The sequence below is a fragment of the Ostrea edulis genome, chromosome 5 (genome assembly GCF_947568905.1).
Source record: "Ostrea edulis chromosome 5, xbOstEdul1.1, whole genome shotgun sequence".
NCBI classification, from domain to species: Eukaryota; Metazoa; Mollusca; class Bivalvia; order Ostreida; family Ostreidae; genus Ostrea; species Ostrea edulis.
In genome coordinates this window covers 69019985-69034227 of record NC_079168.1, presented here as the reverse complement: position 1 = coordinate 69034227, position 14243 = coordinate 69019985, and the positions used below count along the sequence as shown (strand labels likewise).

General features: G+C 35.6%; 1 protein-coding gene across 2 annotated transcripts in view; it reads right to left on the bottom strand.

The window, feature by feature from the left end:
* The window catches only part of LOC125649027 (REST corepressor 1-like), a 15410-nt gene extending 1167 nt beyond the window's left edge, over window positions 1-14243 (bottom strand). Inside the window, exons 1-14 of one of the 2 annotated variants that reach the window (XM_048876239.2) lie at window positions 13889-14101; window positions 9269-9328; window positions 9080-9151; window positions 8914-8966; window positions 8194-8355; window positions 7937-8052; window positions 6325-6391; window positions 6019-6119; window positions 5407-5611; window positions 4957-5034; window positions 4809-4866; window positions 1305-1501; window positions 1018-1160; window positions 855-903 (exon numbers count right to left, since the gene is read on the bottom strand). In XM_048876239.2, the coding sequence (XP_048732196.1) occupies window positions 882-903; window positions 1018-1160; window positions 1305-1501; window positions 4809-4866; window positions 4957-5034; window positions 5407-5611; window positions 6019-6119; window positions 6325-6391; window positions 7937-8052; window positions 8194-8355; window positions 8914-8966; window positions 9080-9151; window positions 9269-9328; window positions 13889-13994 (1440 nt within the window). In that variant the 5' untranslated portion in view covers window positions 13995-14101 and the 3' untranslated portion in view covers window positions 855-881. Of the gene's footprint in view, window positions 1-854; window positions 904-1017; window positions 1161-1304; window positions 1502-4808; window positions 4867-4956; window positions 5035-5406; window positions 5612-6018; window positions 6120-6324; window positions 6392-7936; window positions 8053-8193; window positions 8356-8913; window positions 8967-9079; window positions 9152-9268; window positions 9329-13888 lie in introns of both variants that reach the window. The other variant, XM_048876238.2, reaches the window with a different exon arrangement.

Below are 14243 nucleotides of genomic sequence, written 5' to 3'. Positions count from 1 at the left end.
GTTTTATAATCAAAATCACAGAACAATACAACAATGTGATCACATCATGTGGACAATACAGATACAATGTCATTTAGAATGAATACTCAAATTGAATGTCTTCGGGTATATAGAGGTCTTTCAAATGATACAGTATTGTAATTGTGTTAACTAGTGATGGGCAATTGGTCCAAAAAATCATAATCGATTATCAGTAATAATCAAATATAATTCATAATCGACTATAATCAGAATGTTGATTTTTTTCTTCAAATGAAATACAACCAACAAAATCATATGAAGAACAATATATTCTTTTGTCTTTCATCAGATTCTGTATAAGAACATATATCATAATATGTGAAAAATATCCATCAGAATTCATACCTTAGATCTGACAACTGACTTGACATAAGATAACTCAAATAATTTTTTTTAAATGTCTAAAATTTTGCTCAGTAGGGGGCGGGGTGTGTGTGTTACTCCTATAAAACTCAAAGGACTCCGAGACTTAGAAATCTGTTGACCATCCCCATCATCACTATCTATCATCAATTGTTCCATCACTAGTGTCGACAATGTGTAAAACGTGGTTTCAGTATTTTTTAAAAATGTCTGTCAAAACAAATCTGAATGTAACACATGAAGAGTTAATAGACAGGAATGAGATGAAAGAGATGCTCAAACCGATAGTAAAAACTCAAATCATATATGACTGCAGAAAAGAATTAGTACAAGCTTAATTAGGAAGCTTTTGTCAGGGTAAACAAAATGAACCAAGTATATAGAGATTAGTTTATGAAATAATTCAAAAGTTGATGCTTGATGTCACTGAAGATTTGAATGCTGACATGACCGATGTATAATTATCCTACCTAGTAGGCCATAAATGAAGGCCAGCATCAACTTTCCATTGGCTGTGGGCTGATATAAAAGAGAAAATAAATGAAAGCAAAACCAAAAGCATCAAAAGAGGCCAAACAAAAATTGAACCAAAGCTATTAGTAGTGAGAGATGAAGTAGGAAAACTCTAGGTACCTTGGCTGCTGTGTAATTTGAGGAACCTTAAGCCCTGGGGCCTGTGGCTGTTTCAGAAGAGGGGGTGGGGCTGAGGATGAAGCAGAGGAGGTGGTACTGGCTGTAACATCTTCTGTTCCATTAACATCTTCCTCTACCTCCATCTACAAATTCAAAGTAGTGAGTACAAGACATTGAAAAGCAAAACACGCTAATTCCTTAATTAGCTGTAACTACAGAAATATGAAACAATATCTTACTGATATTTAGACATTTTTCCAAACATCTGAAGAATGGAGTATTCTAACCTTTTCCTCCTCTTTCTCATCAATGTCCAGCTTATCTGATGAATCAATTTTTCCATGTTCTGCTTCATACTCAGCGAGAACTTCATCCAGATTGTAGCGTCTTCTAAAATTCACAAAGAAGCTGCGTACATGGGCCTCCGTCTTGTTTCCAATAACTTCTGATATTGCTTGAAAGTCCTTTCCATATTTACGTACACCTGAAAACGAAATACATTGACTGAACCTTCGTATAAACAAAAAGCCCCATAGTCACAATGCTCACCCAATTCACACTAGTTCCTTATTTCATAAATACAAGGTGTACTTGAAATATGATGCAGACATATGGCCGCAGACATACGCAGTAAGGTTAAGGTGTCCGAGTAAAGTTAAAACAAACATCACAAAATGTACCTCGGTGCACTTCATACTATATGACGTCACAATATAAAAGTACGTCACGACGTACAGGTCTATAGTTGTATCGCGGGGAAAATGTCATAATATTTTTCTTGCTATTTATTGCCATTATCTAGTGTTCAAGCTGTATGTGTTTAAATCTGTTTGTCAGATGATTCCCCCCCCCCCCCCCCCCCCCCCCCCCCCCCCCCCCCCCCCCCCCAGTTTTCTTCGATAATATATGTCTCATATTTTTATATATAGAATGTGCACGAAAGACTGTAAAGTGATCTTTACATCACTTTGTGACCTTGACATCGCCCCCAATGTGTATAGTCATTTGGAATAAAGAAAACCAACGCATGTACATATCGACTCGATACAGGTGAAAGATGACGATATTTTATTTCGATCAAGGCATATTCAGAAAGGTAACTAGTTGCAGATTTAGGATTTTGATACGGAAGGTGCAATATTTTGCCTCGTTTAGATACGATTTGGATGTGAATGTGGAAAATGCCCAACATTTGAGTTGAGATTATGGAAATTGCTATATTTGAGAGGATATTGTACCGATCCGTATCACTTTTTAAATTTACCATATCAATGTCGACATATCAAGCCCAAACTGCAAATGATTTGAGTGCATCTTTCACTTGTACCGAGGTGATAAACAACTAAAAGTCTAGCGGATAAAATAGCTCTACGTCACTTGTATGACGACGTAATAGTTAAGCAAAGGATTTCCCCATGTGATACGATGTTTGTTTATGTATTGACAAACGATTTTTACTAAAAATATGCGATGCTTGAAAGAATTTTACTTTTCTATGAATAAGCTGTTATTGTTATTTTACTCGGGACACCTTAACCTCGCTGTGTTATTTTACTTGGGACACCTTAACCCCGCTGTGTAAGAATTTAACTTTTATATGAATAAGCTGTTATTGTTATTTTACTCGGGACACCTTAACCCTGCTGTGTTATTTACTCGGGACACCTTAACCCCGCTGTGTAAGAATTTAACTATTATATGAATAAGCTGTTATTACTTGTTATTTTACTCGGGACACCTTAACCCCGCTGTGTAAGGAAACAGACATTCAGTCCTATATAAGACGTTAATTAGCTATATGGCATTAGTCAAACTTTGTACATAACTAAAGCCTGGTGCCATGAACTTGCAAAACATTTCATTTTTACTGGGAATCTTACAAATGTTGACTCTAGTGTACATTGGGCTTGATTCCTTCAATCAGAAATGAGCCCGACACAGGACACTGCATGGGACATTTTTGATAAGTCTATTCAATAAACTGGGCAGACGATCAAACCCTTCTGAACATGTACATAGGAAAAGAGCTCTACAAGTAGCCACTGCAATACCGACATTTCAAAATTCAACATACCCCAAAACAAACAAGAGGTACTGTGAGCAATGCTCACTAAGAATACCCCCACTTACCCCAATCTCCCAAAGGGTGTTGTTAATAGGTATAAATTACCTCTTTCCTGAGTGTAAAAATATGGTATGCCTTTGTAGAAGAAAATGGAAGATATAGTCCGAACACAAATCCATGGCATTAACCTATAATTTTGACCTTGAGATCAAGGGTCAAGGTCATAAAGAGGTCATAAATGTACATGACACATAGTCTCGTGGTGATACACCCATGTTTTATGGTAAGACGATGTCAAAACCCTATAATCAATTTTGACCTTGAGGTCAAAGTTCAAGGTCATATAGAGGTCATGAAGGTACCCGACACATCGTCTCATGGTGATACACTCATGTGTCAAATATGGTATGCCTATGTCAAAGAGCAAAGAAGTCATGGCCCTGACACGAATCCATTGTAAAAACCTTTAATTTTGACCTTGAGGTCAAGGTCATATGGAGGTCATGAAGGTATATAACACATCGTCTCATGGTGATACACTCATGTGTCAAATATGGTATGCCTATGTCAAAGAAGTCATGGCCCTGACACAAATCCATTGTAAAAACCTTTAATTTTGACCTTGAGGTCAAGGTCATATGGAGGTCATAAAGGTACATGACACATCGTCTCATGGTGATACACTCATGTGTCAAATATGGTATGCCTATGTCAAAGAAGTTATGGCCCGGACACGAATCCATTGTAAAAAAACCTTTAATTTTGACCTTGAGGTCAAGTTCATATGGAGGTCATGAAGGTACATGACACATCGTCTCATGGTGATACACTCATGTGTCAAATATGGTATGCCTATGTCAAAGAGCAAAGAAGTCATGGCCCTGACACTAATCCATTGTAAAAACCTTTAATTTTCACCTTGAGGTCAAGGTCATATGGAGGTCATGAAGGTACATGCCACATCGTCTCATGGTGATACACTCATTTGACAAATATGGTATGCCTATGCCAAAGAAGTTATGGCCCGGACACGAATCCATTGTAAAAAACCTTTAATTTTGACCTTGAGGTCAAGTTCATATGGAGGTCATGAAGGTACATGTCACATCGTCTCATGGTGATACACTCATGTGTCAAATATGGTATGCCTATGTCAAAGAACAAAGAAGTTATGGCCCGGACACGAATCCATTGTATAAAACCTTTAATTTTGACCTTAAGGTCAAGGGTCAAGGTCATGAAGGTACCCGACACATCATCTCATGGTGATCCACCTGTGTGCCAAATATGGTATGCCTAAGTCAAAGAACAAAGAAGTTCTGGCCCAGACACGAATCTGGAGACAGACAGATGGACGGACGGACAGAGTGATTCCTACATACCCCCCAGAACTTTGTTCGGGGGGGGGGGGGGGGGGGGGGGGGGGGGTATAAAAAGCATCAAAATTTAAAACTACATTTTACATGCCAACAAAAAAAAATTTTAAAAATTCCACCACCAAAAATACCCAGTGAATGATCACAATTCGAAGTACAGTGTACATGTGTTATTGAGTAGAATTAGGAAATGATCATGTGCTATCTACACATACATGTATATACAGGTTTCACTTGGCATTTAAGGTAAAACATGCATGGTATAAAAGAAATTGCATATTTACTAAGACAGAGGATGAAAAATATGATTCAATTTTAGCACCTGTATAAAACACTGAACAAGTACAGACCTTGAACTGCAAGAAGTAGTTCTTCATTGGTCCACCTGGCATTTATTCTTGGGTTAGTCTGAAGAAAAAACCCCAAACAATTTACCAATTTAAATGCTGTAAAAATGACAAGAAGACTCAAAATTTTCTATGCACATTCTATTCATACCTCTGGTGGTTTGACATCGTCAATACCAGCAGCCATTTTGTGTTTCTGCAGGCTGAGCATCTGTTTGTTATTCTGAACCTGTAATCAAGTGAATTAGGACCAATGTCATTTTAGATACAAATAGCACTAAGATCAGCTGCTGTGTCTTGTATTGAAATCAACCATTACAGTTATCCAATTGCACTTTGAGTCTAGATAATACTGGATAATTTGACACTGCATGTATAAATATCATCCAATCTCATATTTGACAACTGTGGTGCAGTTGTAAGTGTGCAACTTCAAGATCAAGAAAAATTAATACTGCGCAACAATGATGGTGTAAATCCTAAATTCAACCATTTAGTCCATGTCTAAACCTTTTATATCACTAAATTTTGAAAGCACTCAAATATTTAAGTTACCAGTACCATACAGAATTTGTTGGGAAATTCTTGGTATCAGACTTACTTGTCTTTTAAGAGACACCAGCTCCTGATCCAGAGATTTCAGCAGAGCCTCTGCTTGACCTTGGGGACCATTGACAATGACCTGTAAATCCTCGTAGTTCAGGAACATTCCCCTGGGTGGTTTCCTCTTGTGTTTCATTGGATTATGTCGGTGCTGTCCATGGTCATGTCGTTTTGGACCTGCTGTTCGCATCACACCCGTTCTTCTGTAAACATGGACAATATTAGTGTTACCTTAAGATAATCTTCTCAGAAACACAGAAATTTTTAAGGCAGTTTGCATGAAAAAAGGTGCAACAAGGTCCAGAAATATGAACACGATGTTGAATCATATCTTCTAATCACATTCTGTAGATCCCTAAATATATGCGAGAAATTTATTATCGCGTAATTTCGTGACAGACATCACTCACGAAATAAAATTATTCACTTTTATTTTTCTATCATTAAAATACATGCAAGAACTCCTGATTAACAGACCACAAACGAATTTATGTTCACGCAGTTTCAATATTTGATGTATACGAGTCATTTCGCCACATTATGTACTTGCGTAAAGTAAAGAATCTACAGTACATGCCAGTCCTAACACCAAATTTGCACTGATCAGTACCTCCAATACTGATAGCAGGAGTTACAGAGGGATCCTTTGGGAGTTATGTGGAGTTGAGTTGTACGGATGCCACAATTTCCACACGTGTCTTTTTCCTCCTTCTAAAACACATTTAAAAACAGTGTCACTACATTAATATGCTAACAGATATCAATACGTTTAAAACAAAAAATATGGTATAAATACATTTCTGTACTTAACTAACATCAACATTTCTGAATAAAACAACCAAGAAAGTCAGTGACACCACCCTTTTTTTTCAGCAAAAAGTTACAGAATAAAATAATGTGGTATCTGTTAATTTACCCCATTTTCTTTAGGAGTGTCTTCTTCATCACCTGAGCGTTTGCCATTGGAATCAGATTCTTCATCACTAAAATATTTTACAAAAAAAAACCCTGATTTGTTAAATATCAATTTATGCTCAAATCTAGGATTGAAGTTAATCAATTCTGCAGGAAAACTTGAGCAGTATTCATTACTTTAAACTATAAGTGAACTCCTATTTCCATATACATTTGTACTGTAATTTCATTAATTTTCATTGCTACTGTGGTTTTTAGATACTCATAAAGGACCTCTCCACTATACATAGATATAATCTATCTATTATGCTTTTTGGTAAATACCAAACACTGATGTATCTCAAGTAAGTGTAGTCCTTTTCCCCTGGACATTGGAAGATAAGGGTAGAAAAGGTTTAAATGGTCACCCTTAGCCTGAAAACTACCAAATTACAACCCAAGGTCAATACAGGTAAATGAGGTAGAAAGAAGACATATAGTTTCTGCAGGTTTTTATTGTATCTATTTTTATGAATCTCATCACCAGCACAGAATCATCCAGTCTTGCCTTTTGTATAAAATTTTCTTTATTACAAAAAGTACTTATAATAGAAAAGAGAAAGCTGGACAACCTTGTGCTCAATATAAACAAAGGCTTTAAAAACCGGTCATTCGACGAATATCAATAGAGATTTAACAACAAAAACAGACAAACTCAACTTCAAAAGATGGCATAGCTCTTAATGTTAACTAACTTTTCAGTAAAATAAAATGCTAAACCTCTAAGTTAAGGCATCAATGAACATCTTGGGGCATTGTAAATTGCATAATTCAAACTTTGATGTTTTACTAAATCGTAAGGGGCCGTATGTCACAGCTAAAATCCCCTATACACACATTACAATAAAGAAAGACAACTCTTCCACCGAGAAATAAGTCCCCATGAACATGCTTATTTTTCTCAAACCACAAAAACAATTTGCCTCAAAGAAAGTAAATGAATTTATCTTTCCAGTAAATCTGGTGTGATTATAATTTCTTTCCATATTTCTAACACATCCCTTATTTCTTGTTGATGCTCTGTGTTGATCGTTTCCCTAGTATAACAGTCAAACAGGGAGTAAAAATCTCTAATTTTCTCTAAACAGAACTGGAGCTGAGAAACTACTTGGATAAATCAGAGAGCTACAGAGTCAAATAATAATGTCCATGTGGATGTTTGAAGATGTGTCTTGACACAAGTGTAGTGGGAAAATATGTTGGGAATTTTTAAAACAAAATTTTTATGCATACAGAGATAGAACAAAATTGGTTAAGGGACGGATCTGTAGCTCTCCGGTCGACATTTCTTCATACAGAGCTATAGTTCAACCTCTCTCTCTCTCTTACTACAGTTTTAATTTCTATAGTGTATCAATCCTCAACCCACCCCACCCCCAAATAATTAGCATTACATGCATAAGTAAAATCTATCAGATACAGTATATCATTTATCTTATTTCATTAATTCATAAATTATGGAGATTTCCAGAAACATTCACTTCAGACATACATACTGTACATACAGAGAGATGAACAGACGTTGATATTTTATATCAGAATACCCCACATCCAGCTCAGGTGATATAACTTACCTTTCTCCTGTCTTGTTCAGCTTCTTCGCTTGTTTGTCCATTAAACTTGTGCGAGATCTGGTTTTCTTCCAGGAGTAGTAGTATTTGACTAGACTTGCTATGGATTTATCTGGTAACTGAATTGAAAAATATTTCCATACAGTCTTTATTACATGTTGTATTCCTTGACTAAATGCAACAGCAAATGCAAACAAGCTAAATTTACCCCAAATTGAAGTCAATATACATATATTTTCAAATTAAAAGCCAACACTCACCATCTGTCTAATTCTATGAAAACTCTTTCCATGAAAACTAAATGCTTGCTCAAATAAAACTTTATCTTCAACAGTCCATTCATCAGGGAATGGGGTAAAATTAGGTAAATCTGCCAGAGCCTTTTCTATGTTGTGCTTATGCCAAAATAGCATTCCAAGTGCCTGTAAAATAAACCAAACAAACATGGTATTTATCACTTTAAAGGGGCTTGGACAACATTTTGGAGAAAAAAATACTTTCATATAAATCATGGTAGTATTTGATGTGTAAAACCTAGCAATCAACCTAAATTTCAAAATCTTCCACAAATAGGTATGCAAGGTATCTAAACTTCTCATTTCCAAAACAAGGCCTGAGCCCGGACTCAGCTATCAGTATGGCGCCAAAGTTTATGGCTTTGGAGAAAAAAGCTATGACAGACAGTAAAAATTTTCAGTTCTTACTTCTTCGTGCTTGCTCCCTAAGTTGATTTAGCAATTACTCTATGTAAAAATGATGAATGCTATTGACACGCTTTTAGAAATCTTAATGTTCCTGCCTTCACACCTGGTTTTAAAACATTTGTTAAAAGTCCTATGAAATGCATGCACATTTGCCTCATTGTTGATAGATCTATAAATGAACACCGTGTTTACAAACATGATTTTCAGGGCCAAGTTTAATGTAAATATAAAGTGTATGTAATGTTATTTAGATATATCCAAACAGCACTGGGTTACCTGCTCTGTGTTGTACCCATGTTTTTCTTTGGCTATGTTGACATACTCATCCACTGAAAATACAGAGAGAGAAAATTCTAATAATCTGATAAGTGACATGTACATACAACTTCCTGTTTATTATCTCATGTTGATAAGTTTACTATTGTAGTACAATGGTGTTTACCTTTTCCATCAGAGAGATCAATAGCTGGGGCCCACACAAGGATGGCATCATTTCTGGGATCAGGCTTCAGTTCTGGATCAATACAAACACCAGCAAGGATTACCACTATCAGTTACATTAATCATGAATGCATTTTCAAAAAAGTACACAGGGTTTTTTTCCATTTCTTCTTATTGAGACCAAAAATACCTGGTTTGAATTCTGGAACTTTTGCCTGATAGTCATTCCCTACCCTCATCCCACCTCCCTCTGAAAATAAGAAAAACCAAGCATGACATACAAGCACATTGATATCAAATAGGGCATGTTTTATAATGTTTATGGCATTAACATACAAAAAAAAGATACCCATGGGCTACATTGCTCATCTGAAAAACTGCATTCTACCATATAAAACATGAAACCAACATTATGGTCTCACCCTAGGGTGAACAATATTGAATTTTCCTATATATTCCTATGGTAAAAAAAAATCTGATCCCCTTTTGTTTACCTGCCATGGCCTTAGGGTTCATGGTGTCATTCTTTCAGTCAAACACCCAAGAATTGGATGTAGTCAAACTGATGTTCATTTTTTTCAGACTTCATGATACATTGATGGTGATCATGATGATTATTTCATACACTTACAGAATAAGATGTCTAGTTGTTGTTTTTGTATTATTCAAATATAAAAACAATAAAACCATGGGATAATTTTGTATATCGCCAATTAGGAAGAAATTCCAGCAATTCTACAGAAATAGGGTCAATGCAGAGTATTAGACAAGTTTATTTTTAGCCATTTTCTGTGAAAAATCCTTAGATTAGTCAATTTGGCAGATAGGGTGAAGACTTTTCCAACTACTTCTAGTGTTATTATGAAGTCAATAAGGCGTGGGTATTGCTCCAAGTATACCAGTATAAATTAAGCAGATGTTTCGGAGATTATTGATACAGATCATTCCTTATGAAGATATGGTCGATGAAATTATCACTTTGCTAATCAAACTTTATGCATTGCAAATCCAGATTGTTTACTGTCCATCACCCGCCATGTCGGTTCTTACATAGCAGTTTTTATCAGCAAGCCCAGTAAATTTTATTGAAAGTTATATTATATAATTTGTTATGTTTCATTTGTTTTAAATTGTATGCGTGAGATGGTATATCATGGTATAAATATTATGCTACGGTTTAATTCATGATACTTTACACTTTACTGTGAATCAGTATTCTCGGTCCGAATAAATTTGAACTGTCCTGTCCGATTTGGCTTTAAAATCCGGTAATGGGAAACATTATTTCTCCCCATGCAACACATAAATCTTCAGTATGGGGCATTTTGGATTCTGTGCAACGGAAAGAAAACGGTAGATCTAGTTGATGTTTTGATCTTTTTAAAGAAAAACATGCAGTTGTAACAGCAAGGTGCAATTAAATGATACCAAAAGCAGTGTAATTGTTCATTTGTTAATATTCATAGCATCTTTAAAGTATTGTGATACATATTGTATCTTCAAGTCTATATCACGATATCTATCGTATCGTGAATCAAGCCGATCGTCATTGCACCCCTACCTTTCTCACTTCTTTTGCCAGACTAGAGTGTGGTTTGAATTCACATTTTTTTCTTCTTTTTCATACAATATCTGTTGGTGGGGTTTTTTTTTTTTGTATTCACTTCAACACCAGGTTTCACAGCAGGAAAATACTTTAATTGTAAAATCATTTCTAACAGCTGTCTTATATGACCTTCACCTCAAAATTGTGTCAGCTAAGTTGGGTGTATATCATTTCATTTTTATATTAGTGCCATGTTTGGGAAATAAAGAAAAACTAAGGCTAATCTAGTTTATATTGTTGAAGAAAATTTGAATTCTACTAAATCAAAAAATCTATCCCAATATTTCACAACATTTAACAAAAAATGTATTGTACTTGAGAGTCAAAGAGATACTTTGAATAATCAAGAATGTTGAAATATCCAGGTCACAAAAATAGATTTTGATGATTGAAAGGGAAAGTATTTATTTATTTTAAGTGCATTAGCATTCACACTTATCATTCTTAAAATATGGCATAGACAATTTGGGATATTTGCATGACCATGATGACATGACCTGATCTAAACACGGACTACATCTAATGGTCTCAGACTGTATTTTGATAGAAAAACCTCATGCATTGCAAATACTGTTACAAGAGAACCGAAAATGGTACAACATACGCCCATCTGACAGTGAAATTCAACCTGACAGTGTAAGCATATTATGCACTCTGAATTGATATCACACACATTCTGAATAGAAAAGTCTTAAAGTAGGTCATGGTCAGGTGTACCAATCCATCTGACATGTGACCTGATTCTGTACTTCTTTGAGATGGATGACAAATTGTCAGTGCAATATCTGTATCTCTGATGAGAAAAAGTCCAGGAAACTATTTGGCCTACTTTTAGCCCTAAACTTTAAGTCAAAGTGCACCAATTTAGTTGAAATGTGAACTGATTATGTATTTCTCAGAGAGGGAGGTTGTGACAAAATTTCAAGGCGATACCAGTATCTTTAATCCGTATAAATAAAAAAAAAATCTGGAAAAGTGTTTGACCTACTGCCGCGGTAGTCAAGAGGTTAGAGTGTTCGCCCCTGCATCCAAAAGGTCGGGGTTTGAATCCCAGTCGCGACAGACCTAAGTCATTAAAACAGGTAGTGACAGTTCCATCCCCAAATGTTCGGCATCAGGAGTGAATGTCACGTGTCCTCGGAGATGACCTTAAAAAAGGATGTACTGTGTCAAAGTAGGCGTGGCACGTTAAAGAACCCTCACTGTTCAATGGCTGTAAGTGCCGAGCAAAGGTCTAAATTTGAAGCCCTTCACAGGTCTTGGTGACGTCTCCATCAGTGAAAAATTCTCAAATGAAACCTTGACCTTTTCCCCCCAAAATCAATAGGGGTCTTCCTTACCTGGTACCCAACAATATATCAAAGTTTTATTTGATTCTGATTTAAACTTTCTGAGTTATCATCCGTAAAAACCAAATTTTTCTGAAATTTTCATTGTATTTTCAGTCACTGTGACCTTGACCTTTGACCATTTTTCTCCAAAATCAATAGGGGTCTTCCTTACCTGGTACCCAACAATATATCAAAGTTTCATTTGATTAGATTGTAAACTTTTCGAGTTGTCATCAAGAACCAATTGTTGACGCCCAACCGCCCGCCAGCATCACCAAACCAATAGCCGAGTTTAACTTCGTTGCACCTCGGCTAATAAAGAGTCAATTTCAATAACATCTTTTTGAATTACATTGTCATTGCTGTCGATGGTCCACAGTCTATTTACCGTCAGATGCACAGTTATCAGTCATGTCATCCCATTGAGATTCTCCTGATTCAAAAACGGTTTGGCTCTGTGTTTCTCCAGACACTCTTCCAAATTTCTTGAATTAGCGATATCTGCCCATTATGATAGACCACATGTTGTGAAACAGGAATTAGATTTCAGTGTGTTGAAAAAGAATCATTTATAATATTCCAGATTTATCAAGAAACAACATATTTATAATGCTTTTAAAAATTGGGGGGTATTTTTGTTCATCGTAATTAATGATTTTTAATGATTGGGTTACAAAGAAATCATTTTCAAATTGATAGATTTCTTTAGCGTCTTCATACCAACTTTTCTGAAATGGTACCAAAAAAAACTGCCAGTCTGACATTTTGACTGAAACAATTCAGATTTTGACCGGACATACTCAAAATCTATTGGGGATGCCCAGTGGACCAGTGCATTTTCTAGAGCTCTGACATTATTTTTTTTAGAAAACATGAAAAGCCATATGATTATAATTAGGCTGAATCATTCGCCACTGAACCAATGCTACCAAACAGAATGATTAATATTAAATCAAAGGTATGAAACTGACCATTGCTTACTTGTATTAAACTATTTTAATTTACATGTATCAACTCTATTTCTAAAATTAATGTTCTATTATTGTCCATAGTCCATGGGCTAGTAACTAACAAGCTTGGGCTAGTAACTGTTATCAGCACTAGCCCCCTGGGTTAGAAGTTAATTCTTTTAATTGCACACCCCTGGCTAAAATGAATATATATACATAATTCTTGAATCAAAACAATTTCCATGATAAAAGACAATGCCTCTCTATCTTTTTCATTTATTGTCATTTTTCATTACTACTCGCCAAAATGTGCTATTTTAACAGTACAATCCCTGCAAAGTTAAAGCCTTTTCCAGAAGAAATTTATAAAGATTTTTTTTTCTATAATGACGTAGATCTAATATGCTTCATTCTAATCACAAAGTAACACTTTTTATTAAACATATCGACCCGGCTGTCTTTTCTTGAAATTCTTGGTGTAAAGATTTCAACTTTAGTCATACATTGTTACTCCCCCTGCCTTTTCCATCAAAAACATCTTCTGTTGGAATGACTGTGAATGTATATTGTAGAAAGTAAAATTACACTTATTTCACATTTTCCCTCAAATATAATTGTCCCTACATGTATCTATATCTGCTTACATGTTTGTGCTCCCTCGTCCCTATTATTTCTTAGCTTTAACAGCATTGCACGTACAGTTTATATAAGAGTTGTCTTCCCTTCATATATATTTTTTGTTTTATTTTTATTAAAAAGAATATCTTTGTTAATTTCCAAACAAGTATAGTTTTACTCAAAACAAGCATACCTCCTCATTTATACGCGTCTATGACACACACTGATCAGCTTGGAACGATTCCCTTGAACATGGCATTTACAAATACAAACAATGATACAAGCTGACAAGGACGATAACTCACCGTGATCGGAATCATCACTGCTATCATCCGATTCGTTTGGACTAGAGCATCGAGATCGCCTCCCATTTCTAATATCCACAAGAGTTTTCTCGGCCATAACCATCATAAAAGAGATTTAGCTGACCACTAAAAGAAAGAGATCCGTCCCAACTTCGTCTCACAAAAACTGTTGGTTCGTCTGAGCCACCTTACTAATTCTTCCGGCAAACACAATGTAGGGCAATGTCCGATAAGCCAGAACTCATCATCTTTGCAAGAAAAGTCATTTAACTTAAAGGTGTTTACATGAAACATTATTCATAATTTCACGAATCGCCAAATTTGTCTCTAAATTCAAAATATTTCAATCTTTATC